Raw genomic sequence first — 12,739 nt, forward strand, 5'->3', positions numbered from 1 at the left:
TTTGTTTTAGGAACCACATATTCCTATGAGTGGGAGCTGATTACTCATCCAAAAGACTACAGTGGAGTAATGGCAGAGAAACACTCCCAGACCCTGAAGCTGTCTAAGGTAAAGCTTTGGCTACTTCATATCCTGTTTGTTAAATGCCAAGTGGAGAGGATGGGGATCCCAGCAGCCAGGAGAGACCTGTGTGGGATTTCAGGATGAAGAAGATGGGGATCCCAGCAGCCAGGAAAGACTTGTGTGGGATTTCAGGATGAAGAAGATGGGAACCTCAGCAGCCAGGAAAGACCTGTGTGGGATTTCAGGATGAATAGGAAATTGCATGATGGGCAGGCAGCCAACACTGGGCTGCAAGCCCTCTTCTGAGGCTCTTAGAGAAAGGAGATTGATCTGGCACGAGGGAAGGAAGAAATTGATTTCAGGAGGTACAAGCTGCCTACAAGCAGTGTGACAAGGCACACAAATGGCACAATTTAACAGTAACAAGGGGAGGGAATATTCCTGGAGCAGTGTGATAGTCTGAGCCTTGTACTGCCCACTGGAAGAGGGTCTTGCTGCTCCCATTAACCAGAGCCCTGCAATATCTCATGGCATGTCCTGGCTGCTGCTCTTAGACAAGCTCTGACAGGGAAAGGGTTGCCAGGTCTTGTACATGGGGATTCTTAACAAGGAAATGGTTCTAAGTACTGTGAATATACAGTTCTGTGTTTGAGACATTCCTTTGAGCAGCCTGGATCCTACTGCACTCAGAAAAAAAATCTACAGGCTGTAGTAAGGATATCATGCAGAGCTAAACCTTTGGAAAGGAGTGTGCAGGTCGCTGTCAGGGTTTCAGCCTTTTGGGTGTCAAGATTGTTATCCAGCATCTGGTCCCTCATCCTCTTATTTTGGCTCAATAGTGGATGGTGAAGAGGTGACTGCCTGGCTCATGTCACCTGGAAGGAAAAGAAGAAGTATTTGCATTTATAAAAACACACAATAAGAGATTTTCTTCTTGCATGCAGCTTTTTACACCTCAAATGCAATCTGCTAGCTCAGATTCCTGTGGCCAGACAACCTGAACTAATCTCTGTTATCTCTCCTGTTAGCCTTTTGTTGCTTTAAAATAAAGCTTGACTGACAATCCTGTGGCAGAGAGAAATACAAGTCTTTGATTTCTGCATAACCATTGTAAACTAAAATACCTGTAATGCCATTTTGGCCTGGAAACCCTCCTTTGCTGTGTATGCAGAGGCTGAAGCACAATTGCCTGGGTGCTCCTGTGCCAAAGCACAGGAACTTGACCTTCCAATAGGTCCTGACAAGGTGCCACCAACCTGTAGGTAAATAATCCTTTGTGTTTGTTTCCAGCTTACTGTTGGCCTGTACGAGTTCAAAGTCGTTGTGGATGGGGAGAACGCTCATGGAGAGGGATATGTGAATGTAACAGTGAATCCAAGTGAGTGCTGGGGTTGGATTTTCCTTGATTTCACCCATCTCTGACAAGCCAAGGCAGCTGTACCATGGGTTAGATTGTTTGGTTTGGTGTGGGGATAGTTCATTGTGCTGTGAACTTGCAGCATGTAATATATACATCATTTAATATATACATATATATATGTGTGTGTATATATATATATGTGTGTGTGTATATATATGTGTGTATATATATATATATATGTGCATATATTAAATAATTTCCTGAGATTGGAAGCTATTGCTAACACACTGCTATTTTTGCTCTACTGTATCAAGCCAACCACTTTGATAAAAGAGCTCTAATCCTGATAGGGAAGTGCTCAGCAAACACCTCACCCTGAAAGGCCACTGCTTCCATAAAAACTAGCTGCAGTCTGACAAAAAGCTTCAAGCAGCAGGAGTAAAAACTGAAGAGAAGCCAGAGCTTTGAAACTCCTTTGGAGGTTCCTTTCTTTTCTGTCCATAAGGAATATCATTCCCAACCACAGGCAGGTTAAGTCAAATCTCATTCCCTATTGTAAGGCTTGGTTTGCTGATGAGCTGGTGGAGATGCAGCATTTTGTGCTGCCTCACTTTTTATGTGGCCTGTGTAAAGAGACAACACAGGTGTCAATAAAACCCCTTCATTTTGCAGTCTTCAGCAAGACTTCTTGTACAAGCTTTGTGGGTAAAGAATCCTCTTGCACTCCCTAAATTAGCAAGAGTGTGTGGCTGCTCTTCTGGGTGCTGTGGCTGCTCATTTCCTTATAAGCAGTGACTTTGCAGCTGGCAGCCTGCACCAAAATCCTTCACTTTTCAGAGCAGCAGCCACACTGTGGCAAGAAGCTGTAGGTGCTTGACCTGATGCAGTGCAGCCTTCCCAGAGCACTGATGTGCTGGCTGTTCACCCCCACACTGTTTGCACCCCCTTTTTGGTAACATTGATTCCCCAAGCTGGTGTAGAACATGCTGGAAGCACAAATCACTGTTGCTGATAGTTTTGCAGTTTTTTGGCCAGGATTTTCTGCCTGTGGTGAGATGGTAACAGCTGGGTTGTTGTTGCAGAGCCCCGGGTGAATCAGCCTCCTGTTGCCATCGTGTCCCCACCGTTCCAGGAAATCTCCCTGCCGACCATTTCCACTCTCATCGATGGCAGCAGTGAGTACCTGCAGGTTTTAGTGCAGCATCCAGCAGGGGGCTTTGTGTTTGCTCCTGGGCTGGCCTGTTGCATAAAGTTTAAGAGAAACAGTGACACTGAAAAGAATTAGCCTCTCTGGCCAGGAGAGCAGAACACACAGAGCAGCACCTCTCCATGTTCCTTTTGAAGGGCACTGGCCTGAGCCAATCTCCTAAAAAAGGAAAAGATCTGGAGGTTGCTGCTCAGAATCAAAAAATAATTACTGTCAATCAAAATTACTGGGCTCTTGGCTAAACTTCAAATGTGTAAGTTAGTGACACGCCACCTTTAGGGATCCTGGCCTGCACTACAGCTTTTCAGGAGTTCCTTTATACAAATTCAGGTTGTCTTAGCCCCATCTAGCATTGATTTGTTACAGTTTGGGTATCTGAGCATAACAGAGAGTCTGGGCTTCAACCAAAAATACCTTTGCCCACTAAACCCAGGGCAGAAGTGGGGACTGACCATTGGAATCTGTGAAGCAGCATTTTCCAACTCCTTGTGTGTGTGTGTTTTCCTCCATTACTGAAACAGAAAGCACTGATGATGATAAAATTATCAGCTACCACTGGGAAGAGCTGAAGGGTCCCCTGAGGGAGGAGAAGGTTTCCAGTGACACTCCCATACTGACACTGACCAACCTGGTACCTGGGAATTACACTTTCAGGTAGGTCACACCTGGCAGAGTCCATCCGTTCTCATCCCTTAAGAGTGAAATATATGAGATTCCTGAAGTGTTAATTTGGTTTAGAAAAACCCAACACAAAACATGGATTTTTTCCATTCCAACATCCGTTTTGTGATGTTCCTTTTCTCCACTCCTACACTTTCAAGTAGTTTTGTAGCTTTGCACTTCAGGAGAGATAAGCTGTCCAGCTACTTCTTATTCTTGACTTGTAGCCCTGGTTAAGATGATGGCTGGTCTGTCAGTGCTACAAAATGTCCCTTGAAATGTCAAATCTAAATTCTTTGGGTAAAGGCTTAGGAAGAAATGCAGTCTTGAAATCCAGTTTTTAAATGCAATGTGTTTGTGTCAGATAAGTGAATGAGTTCTAATGGGTTGGTGCACAACCTTGGCAATAGGTGGGAGCTGATTTTAATTCTGTATTTGTCCTGTGTTTTGGTGTGATGTCCATCACTGCATTAGCAGATCTATTTAAAGTAAAACAACCTGGAATACCTCTTAATGAACACTGCTTTCTTGTTAGGCGGTTGGCATGAACTAATCAGATCCATGCTCAGATCTAGATTTAGCAGAAAGCAGTTGTGTTTGTGGTACCAGCCTACCTGAGGAGATGTGCTGTGTCATTCCACTTGTGGGTTAGTAATGCACTTCTGTGTTTCACCTTGGAAATGGTTGTTAGATTTCAAGTGAGAGATGGATGTGACTGTTGAATTCCTTGCATCACTTGGAGGCTGATAATTGGACATTTGGGGGAAGTTTCTATTCAGAAAAGGCTGTCACCATTCAGCTCTGGTCACCATCACTTCTTATTTCCCTCTTCAGTCTAACAGTTGTGGACTCAGATGGTGCCAGCAACTCCACCACTGCCAACCTGACTGTGAAGAAGGCAGTGGATTATCCTCCAGTGGCCAATGCTGGCCCAAACCAGGTGATCACCCTGCCCCAGAACTCCATCACTCTCTATGGCAACCAGAGCACGGACGACCACAGCATCGTCAGCTACGAGTGGCTGCTGAGCCCCAACAGCAAAGGGAAGGTGATGGAGATGCAGGTCAGTGTCTCCTGTGTTCCACCTGGGTTGCTCACTAGCTGGGATTTTATCTATAAACAAACCAGTTTGAATTGACTGTTAGGAAATTCAGTCTTTTAGAATCCTACAGAGCAAATATGTGATATAAGTATGTGCTTAAAGTGAAGCTGGTGGTGGTTTAGTGGCTGAGCTGGTGCACCAGCATCACCACTGGCATCCTGTTCCTTTCTTGGGCAATGCAGTTTTAAATCCACCAGAGAGGTGGGAACTTTTGAGCTGAATCTTGGACTCTAACTTTGCTGATACTGACCAGACCCTCCTAAAAAATAAATGTTGGAACTTGTTTCTGTCTCATGATTTTTCTTTTGAAGATTATTACTGTCAAATTTGTAAAATAAGAAAGTCCATGAATCATGTTCACAATATGTGGGATTTGCACATGGCTCCCCAGAGATTTTGCTGGAGTTGGGAACTACAGAATCCCTAAAGGTCTGCTTGTATGGCATTGCTCTTATTATGTCCCACAACAGTGTCCTTGTAGTGTGCATAAATTTAGCTGCAAGTGCTTTGCTGAAGTGGCACAGACTCCTGCTCCCACAGCAGGAGTTGGTGACAACCCCCTGGAATGTGCTGGTAATGGTTACTTTAGAATCAGAGTCTTCTGGGTCCACCCTCATCTGCATGAGGATTGTTTTTAATCCATGAAAATCTTTTCTCTCAGGGTGTTAGGACACCAGTCTTGCAGCTCTCTGCAATGCAGGAAGGTGATTACACCTACCAGCTCATAGTGACTGATTCTGCTGGCCACCAGTCCACTGCAGAGGTCACTGTGATAGTCCAGCCAGGTAAGCTGCCTTTACCTGCTCTTGCTGCTTCTCTTCCAGGGGTTGGAGGTGAGCTGCAATCTGTCAGCAACCTCCTATGGTGACTTGCAGAAAAGCTGATCTGATTTAGGAACATTCTGGGATGGTATATTGCTGATAAATGAGCAAAAGAAAGCTTGTAGGAATATTGCCATTGTGGGCCATTCTCTTATTTTGCACAGTGTAACCTAATTGATATTTTCCTACATTAAAGGCAGGATTGTATTTGCAAAGAGCTGTGTCTGCCCACAGTGCTGGGTCCTGGGACAGGGCCAGGAAAAGTGGAGCAGTACTGAGAGAATGAGAGCAAAAATCAGAATTCCTAGTTTTAATCTGAGTACAAGGTAGTGGGCAAGGGGTGTACTGGGGATCATGCAGAAAATCTTATTGGTGGTGTTTTAAGCTTCATCTTTATGGTGTGTGTTTGAGAAACCCTGCATTCTTTTCCAGAGAACAACAAGCCCCCAAAGGCAGATGCTGGTCCAGATAAAGAATTGACTCTTCCTGTGGACAGCACCACTCTAGATGGCAGCAAGAGCTCGGATGACCAGAAGATTGTCTTCTATCTTTGGGAAAAAACTCGGTGTGTATCACCTTCCATGTTCTTGTGTATGCAAATCTTTCATTTAAAACACTCTCACACTTCCCTTGTGTTCAGTCATGGTCACGTGGGGCCTGCCAAGTTTTACCTGAATAAGACAAGGATTTATGTTTGATTGAAAAGAAGTGGAGTTTTCTTTGAGCATGAGAAAAGCTTTGCCTTCATCTCTAGGCCTGAGCATGGTGTGGCTCAGCTGTGTTTCCATGCACAGCTTGGGTCTCATGGAGAGCCTGACCCTTGTAATCAACAACAGCAGGGCCTCCTAACTCAATGCTTTTGCAGTTGGTTTAAAGGAGGCAGAGTTCTCTTCAACTCTAAATTCCCTGAAATGCTTTAGGGAATTCAGGAAAAAGCCTATGAGCAACTTGCAGTAGCTTTTTCTGTTTGCTAATGCAATGTCTGTGCAAAGCCCTAGAAATGAAGGACTGTTCTTGCTTTGCACCTTTTTTTTTTCAAAATTGGTTCATTGTGCAGTTCACAAGCCAAGTTGCTGAAAGTACAACTATTTGTAAACATCACTTTAGTGCTGTTATCAGTGTTCCTCTGGTTTAAAATTAACCAAAACATTAACCTGCCAGAAATTATGCTTTTTGTTCTGGATCCTGCACTTATTGTTTAGCTTATCTTGCTGTAACTGGAGAACACAATTTTGATTTTTATAATGGATTATTATTCCCAGGCTCCTGTTTGGAGCGAGGCTGCCTCCAGTGCTCTGTGCAAAGTTTAAACTTCTCAAAACCCCTGAAAAAGGTCCAAAACTAACCAAACCCTTTGTGTCTTGGTTAGGGGTCCAGATGGTGTGAAGCTGGAGAATGCCAACAGCAGCATTGCCACTGTCACAGGCCTCCAGGTTGGGACATATGAGTTCACTCTGACAGTGAAAGATGAGAGGAACCTGCAGAGCCAAAGCTCCGTCAACGTCATCGTCAAGGAAGGTACATCCAGCCACAAGAGCTGCTCAGTCACTGGTTATCTCTGAGTCCAGCAAAACCTGTGTTCAGAGACACAACAAAAGTAAGGAATGGAGGGAGACAATGTGGAGAGCACTGAAGTGGCCTTGAGATTTGCCCTATTCTGGAGGAATGGTATTTTCAATTTAATCCTGCAGTATTTCCCTTCTCTTCCCTAGGGTTAGACTGGGATTTCTGGAGTACACTGGATTAATTTTTGATTAGGCATTACAAGATCTTTCTCCAAGTGTTTTCTCTCTGTTTATTTAGAGATAAACAAGCCGCCCATTGCAAAGATTGCTGGTAATGTTGTCATCACCTTGCCCACAAACACGGCAGAGCTGGATGGATCCAAGTCCTCTGATGATAAAGGGATTGTCAGCTACTTGTGGACCCGGGATGAGGGGAGCCCTGCAGCTGGGGTGAGCTTTCTTTTGTAAAGGACCACAAAAATCAGTGCAAAGTAGTGTTGACAGCTCCTGAGGAAATACAGAGCTCCTTGTTGGGCTGTTACTCTGTCATATCCTGAAATATGACAATACATGGTGCTACTTTGATCCTTTGTTTCCTCATACTTACTTTGTTCTGCCTTCCAGGAAGTCTTAAATAATTCAGACCATCATCCTGTCCTCCTCCTGTCCAATCTGGTAGAAGGGACCTACACATTTCACCTCAGAGTAACAGATGCCAAAGGAGAGAGTGATGTGGAAAGGACCACGGTGGAGGTCAAACCTGGTGAGTCTGGGTTTTGTGCTGTACCACATTTGCCTGCAGCCCTCTGGATACAGCACACTGGGATTAAAATGTGTCACCTAGTCTAGTTTAGAACTGTAAACATCAAAAGTTTTGGGGGATGTGGTTGTGTTTTCCTGTGGTTTTTGAGGGCTGACTCTCACTGCTTCTGTTACCTTGTGTCCCTTCCCACAGTGCTGCTCTGTAGTTCTGTGTTCAAATCAGAAACATCCTGGAGATATAGCTAAAAACCTGCCTTGTGCCCAGGCTGCTAAATAGAAACTCTAAAGATCTGTACAATCTACATTCTGTCTAGATCCTAGGAAAAATAACCTGGTGGAGATAATCCTGGATGTGAACGTGAGCCAGCTGACGGAGCGGCAGAAGGGGATGTTCATCCGGCAGATTGGGGTCCTGCTGGGGGTCCTGGACTCAGACATCACCGTGCAAAAGATCCAGCCCTACACTGAGCAGAGGTGGGATTCATCTGGGAGGGTACACAGCAAGGAATTGCTGGAGGGTTTGGAAAATCAAAGCCTCTTGGAAAGCAGATTGGAACATGCAGAGTTGTTGCTTAACGTTGATATTCCTGCTCAGATCAGAGTTGTCAAGCAGGTCTTGGGTATCTTTCCCCTCTGGAGATGGTGCATTGCCCTTGAAAACTGCTGCTGATGTATTTTCACCTCAAACCTGTAAAATAAGAACAAATCTGATTTATTTTTTGAAAATTGTGGAGGCTCTGTAAAGGGATGTTCTGCAGCTGGAGAAGTAACAGAGCTTGGTGCAGGAGTTTGCTGAAACACTTAAAACACACCAGAGTGTGTAACAATCCCCCTCACCTTCCTGCCAAATGGATAGCTCATACAATCACACACTGGATTGGGTAGAAAGGACCTTAAGGATCATCCAGGTCCAACCACACAGCCCCAGGCAGGGACATCTTCCACTAATTCTGCAGAAGCTTTATTGCCCACACCACTGCTTCAACTTAATGTATAAAAAAATGTTGAAAGCCAATGTAATTTCTGTTTGAGGAGATAGAAAAGCCTAATTTTGATTACTAATTGGCTTACAGAAAACTGCATTTATCCTAAACACATGGAAGTTGGCTGCTGAGCAGGGCTGTAGGTCAGGGTGGTATTGCCTACCTGGAGAGTGGCAACAAGCCATGAGTGGCAATCTGTTGAAATAAGTGCAATATTGCACTTAGTTTTTATTAAAAGGGGAGTAGTTTTAAAGTACCTAAAGCACTGAAGAAGATTTAAGGGACATGCTTAAAGTCCTGCAGCAAGTCAGCAATAAATCTGCTGTTACTTTACACCTAGCTCAGTGCTCTGATGTATCGATTCCTTTGTGTCCACCTGGCCTGCTGTAGCAGGAAAATCAGAATTCATTGTCCATGCAAACCTAGAGAGCTGAGAACAGAGGAGCCAGCACTTTCTGTTGTAACTGTAGCTCTCTGTCTCTGCCATGAGCAAGCCAGTCGCCCCTGAGGAAGGCAAGTAAGGGATTCTTGTCATTAATGCTTCATCTGTTGATGTGTTCAAGCAGACAAAAGAGTGGGAAGTGTTAAAACGGAGCAGAGATGGTTTCCTGACAGATGGCTTTAAGATCCCATTTTTGCTTCCACTGTCAAAGTAACTTGTGCTGTTAAAAAAGAGCTTTTTCCTCTGGCTGTTGGTTTGTTCTTTTTCACATACTCTGAGGGTTTCACTGAAATGCCATTGACTCATGAGCTCACTAGTGATAATAAATCCCAAACATTCATGCATCCTTTTGTGAGTCTAAAGGATCCACAGGGCTCTGCAAGGTGAGCAAGCCATGAGGAACAAGTTCTTCTGTCATAAAGTTAATGCAGTAAAGCTGCAGAATACAGAATCCTTCACACCTGGGTTGGTTTTGAGCTACAGCACTTGGTGCATTCAAACTCAACTCTGCAAAATACTGTAAATTTCTATTTTCTGGTGCTGGAGCTCTGTGCTGAGCATGTAAATGGACCCCAAAGTTTCAGAGTAGTAAAATCTCAGAATCCCACAGTGAGGAAGGAAGGAGAGTATGAAAACAGCAAGACCTTAAAGTTTGGGGATTTGATGCTTGGCATGAACATGCAAAGATCTCCTTGATATGCAAATTCAAGAACAGTGCAGCCCTACCTTGGAAAATATGAATGGATCAGATATCCTGAAGGGTTTTCTACTGCAGGATCAGGTGTGCCATTACTGCTTTCAAACAGAGCCAGCAGTCTGGTCTTCAGATAAATTTGGGATTCTGATTAAGTCCCTCTAATGACAGACTGGAGAGTGTGGCTCTCCACCTGATGTTTGGAGAAGCAGCAGATAATTAGTAATTTTTTCCTCTCTTCCAGCACAAAGATGGTGTTCTTTGTGCAGAACCAGCCTCCCCACCAGATATTCAAAGGACGAGAAGTGGCCTGGACGCTGAAGAACGAGCTGAGGAAACAACAGTCAGACTTCCTCATCTTCCGGGCCCTGGAGATTAACACAGTCAGTAAGTGAGAGTCTCTTGGGACAGACTGAACATCTTTTACCTTCCTTTCAGCTGCCTGACAGAAATAAGGGTGCTGAAAACACCCCCATGCCCACACACACTCACTGCAGGAGCTTTCATGTTAATAAATGAGAGACAGAAATTAAGTGTATTAGACTATTCACTAATCACTTATTTACCAATTAATTCCATCCATTCACTATTCAGCTTCTTATAAATAATTACTTGCAGTGTTGCTGTGAAGATAAGAGTTCACAAAACCAAAAGCAGATTGATACTTATGAAACTAAAATACAGTATTAATGGACTATAGCCACTGAAATCAGTGTCATCCTGAAAACAATAAATGGCACATCTTTGTAGCTGTGAACCCACTCGTTTCCTGTGCAGCACAAACATCAGTCTGCAAGAAATGTTCCCCTTCTATCATTATTTTACATCTTTACATTAGCACTGCTTTTCTTTTATGAGATCCATCCTGTGAGGATCATTTGCTCGTCAGTTAGAGATTTGAAACTAGAATTGTGTAAAGTAATTATTTTCATTACTTCCTGATTTTACCATTTTGTGGCCTTCAGAAGCCATTTTTCAGTTCTGTTTGGTGCCTCCAAAGGATCTGTTTGTTTCTTGTCTGTCTCACAGTCGGGGTTTGAATTGGAAAATCAAAACTTTGTTTAAAAACATTTACTTGACTAATATACAAATTCCATAACTTGTATATCAAAATGAGGATTTATTAGGCAAAATATATGTTGCTGGTGAAGTGGGATGTTTCAGTTTGGCAGGAAGCCCAGGTGCTTACTCTGCACTTCTCACCTCTCGTGATTACTGAGCTATGAATGAGCTGCAGAGGGGCCACATTGAGATCAGAGCCTGCAGGAGGGGTTGGCTGGATTGAACTATTTTCTCCCATTTTTACCTCACCTGTGAGTCATTTAGTTCACCTTGCTGGTTTTGGCCCCCAGCCTGTCAGCTGAACTGCTCCGAGCACGGGCGCTGTGACTCCTTCACCAAGCGCTGCGTGTGTGACCCCTTCTGGATGGAGAATTTCCTCAGGGTGCAGATGGGGGACGGCGAAAGCAACTGCGGTGAGTGACCCCCCTGGGTGGCACCTTGGCACAGAAACCCCTGTGTGGAACCCAGGCTGGGCACGTGCCAGGCATCCCCATTGCTCTGATGAGATGCTGACACCAGCACACAGACCCTTATCTCACCTTTGGGCAGATGTTTGACAGGGGAGTGAGTTCCCTTCATACCCTCACAGTGGACACTCACTAAGAGTTGAGTCTATTCTATGTATATAAATCACAGCTCTCTTCTGTCATTTCCTGATGAGATGCTGACACCAGCACACAGACCTTTGTCTCACCTTTGGGCAGATGTTTGACAGGGGAATGAGTTCCCTTCACACTCTCCCAGTGGACACTCAATAAGAGTTGAGTCTATTCTGGGTGTGTAAATCACAGCTCTCTTCTGTCACCTCTGTCCTGCCACAGGAGAGCAAATTTTATCAACCAGCACTCAGTGAACACTGCCCAGCCAATCCACACATTGGATCTTGAGCTTCCCAAGGGGATCTGGTGGTGCTGCAGTGGGGAATGCCAGTCTCTAATTCTGCAGAGAGGCAGGCCTTGCCTTTTCTTTCCCAAAACCAGTCCCCTAAAATGTGCACTGTCAGTTGTATGAGGTGCCAAAATGTGTTTATCTCTGGGGTTTTGCTTGCAGAGTGGAGTGTGCTGTATGTGATCATTGCATCTTTTGTCATCGTGGTTGCCTTTGGAATCTTGTCGTGGATGGTGATCTGCTGCTGCAAGAGGTGGGACTGAGACCAAACCCTGCTGTATCCAGGTTTCATAGCCAAGTGTCTGCAGTAGGAGGTTAAAGATTCAATCCCATTGTCCCAGCAGGTCATCTGCTGAGCCTTGGGATCCTGGGTTTTAAGTGTTTCAAGTTAAATGTTAAAGTTCCAGAACTCTGGGTTATGTTAAGAAGAAAATTTGGATTAGCCTATAAATGTGCAACTGAGCAACATTTTAACGTTTCACTTTGTAATATGAGCATAATCCTAAATAGCGAGTGCTTTAGCTTTGAAGATCAGAGTTGTTTTTCTTCTGGCTCTTTTAGAAATGGACTGTTCCTTAATTCCTTTTTCTCCCCTTTAGACGGAAAGGAAAATCCAAAAGAAAAAGCAAATACAAGATTTTGGATGCAACGGATCAGGAAAGCCTGGAGTTAAAACCAAATCCCAAAGCAGGTAAAACATGAGAGGGAAGAGCTCAGCACTTCCAGAGTGCTGACTGAGGATTGTTCCTTAGTGGACTTAACAGTGAAACAAATGTGATGTAGGGACTGACAGAGGGGTCTCAGAAGATCTGAGAGCTTGTCTCAGATCTGTATATGGGGTATTTAGTAAAGTCATCTAACTTTTAGGTTTGGAAATTGGGGCTGAAACTGGCCTGGTCCTGATGTCTCCATTTGGTACCTCAGAAGTAGGAAGGGGATGCATTCAGCTGTGCAGAACAGTCTGACTCAGGAAGCCCAAAATTGGGTCTTGACTGTAACTTGTTCTGCTCTGAAGCTTCCCCCTGGATTCTGGTAGTTCCCTTCTTGCCAATATGCAATTCTTTGGTCATTCTGTACTGTAAAGCAGGAATTCAGTGGCACTAAACATTACACTGAACTGATCAACACCTGAGAACAACCTCAAAATACTTGTGTACTGGAGAGATGGAGGTTTATTTCTGCTCTGCCAC

At 44.2% G+C, this 12,739-nt stretch overlaps 1 protein-coding gene across 1 annotated transcript in view; it reads left to right on the top strand.

Annotated features, from left to right (window-relative positions):
• KIAA0319L (KIAA0319 like) overlaps window positions 1-12,739 on the top strand; it is a 30,639-nt gene that overhangs the window by 14,789 nt on the left and 3,111 nt on the right. Inside the window, exons 6-20 of the mRNA XM_074555406.1 lie at window positions 11-108; window positions 1,354-1,441; window positions 2,506-2,598; window positions 3,152-3,284; window positions 4,125-4,353; window positions 5,054-5,177; window positions 5,646-5,778; window positions 6,583-6,731; window positions 7,017-7,168; window positions 7,343-7,481; window positions 7,795-7,954; window positions 9,844-9,986; window positions 10,952-11,074; window positions 11,712-11,802; window positions 12,149-12,240. Of these exons, the coding sequence (XP_074411507.1) occupies window positions 11-108; window positions 1,354-1,441; window positions 2,506-2,598; window positions 3,152-3,284; window positions 4,125-4,353; window positions 5,054-5,177; window positions 5,646-5,778; window positions 6,583-6,731; window positions 7,017-7,168; window positions 7,343-7,481; window positions 7,795-7,954; window positions 9,844-9,986; window positions 10,952-11,074; window positions 11,712-11,802; window positions 12,149-12,240 (1,947 nt within the window). The remainder of the gene's footprint in view (window positions 1-10; window positions 109-1,353; window positions 1,442-2,505; window positions 2,599-3,151; window positions 3,285-4,124; window positions 4,354-5,053; window positions 5,178-5,645; window positions 5,779-6,582; window positions 6,732-7,016; window positions 7,169-7,342; window positions 7,482-7,794; window positions 7,955-9,843; window positions 9,987-10,951; window positions 11,075-11,711; window positions 11,803-12,148; window positions 12,241-12,739) is intronic.

This window comes from Zonotrichia albicollis, chromosome 20, assembly GCF_047830755.1.
Source record: "Zonotrichia albicollis isolate bZonAlb1 chromosome 20, bZonAlb1.hap1, whole genome shotgun sequence".
Lineage (NCBI taxonomy): Eukaryota > Metazoa > Chordata > Aves > Passeriformes > Passerellidae > Zonotrichia > Zonotrichia albicollis.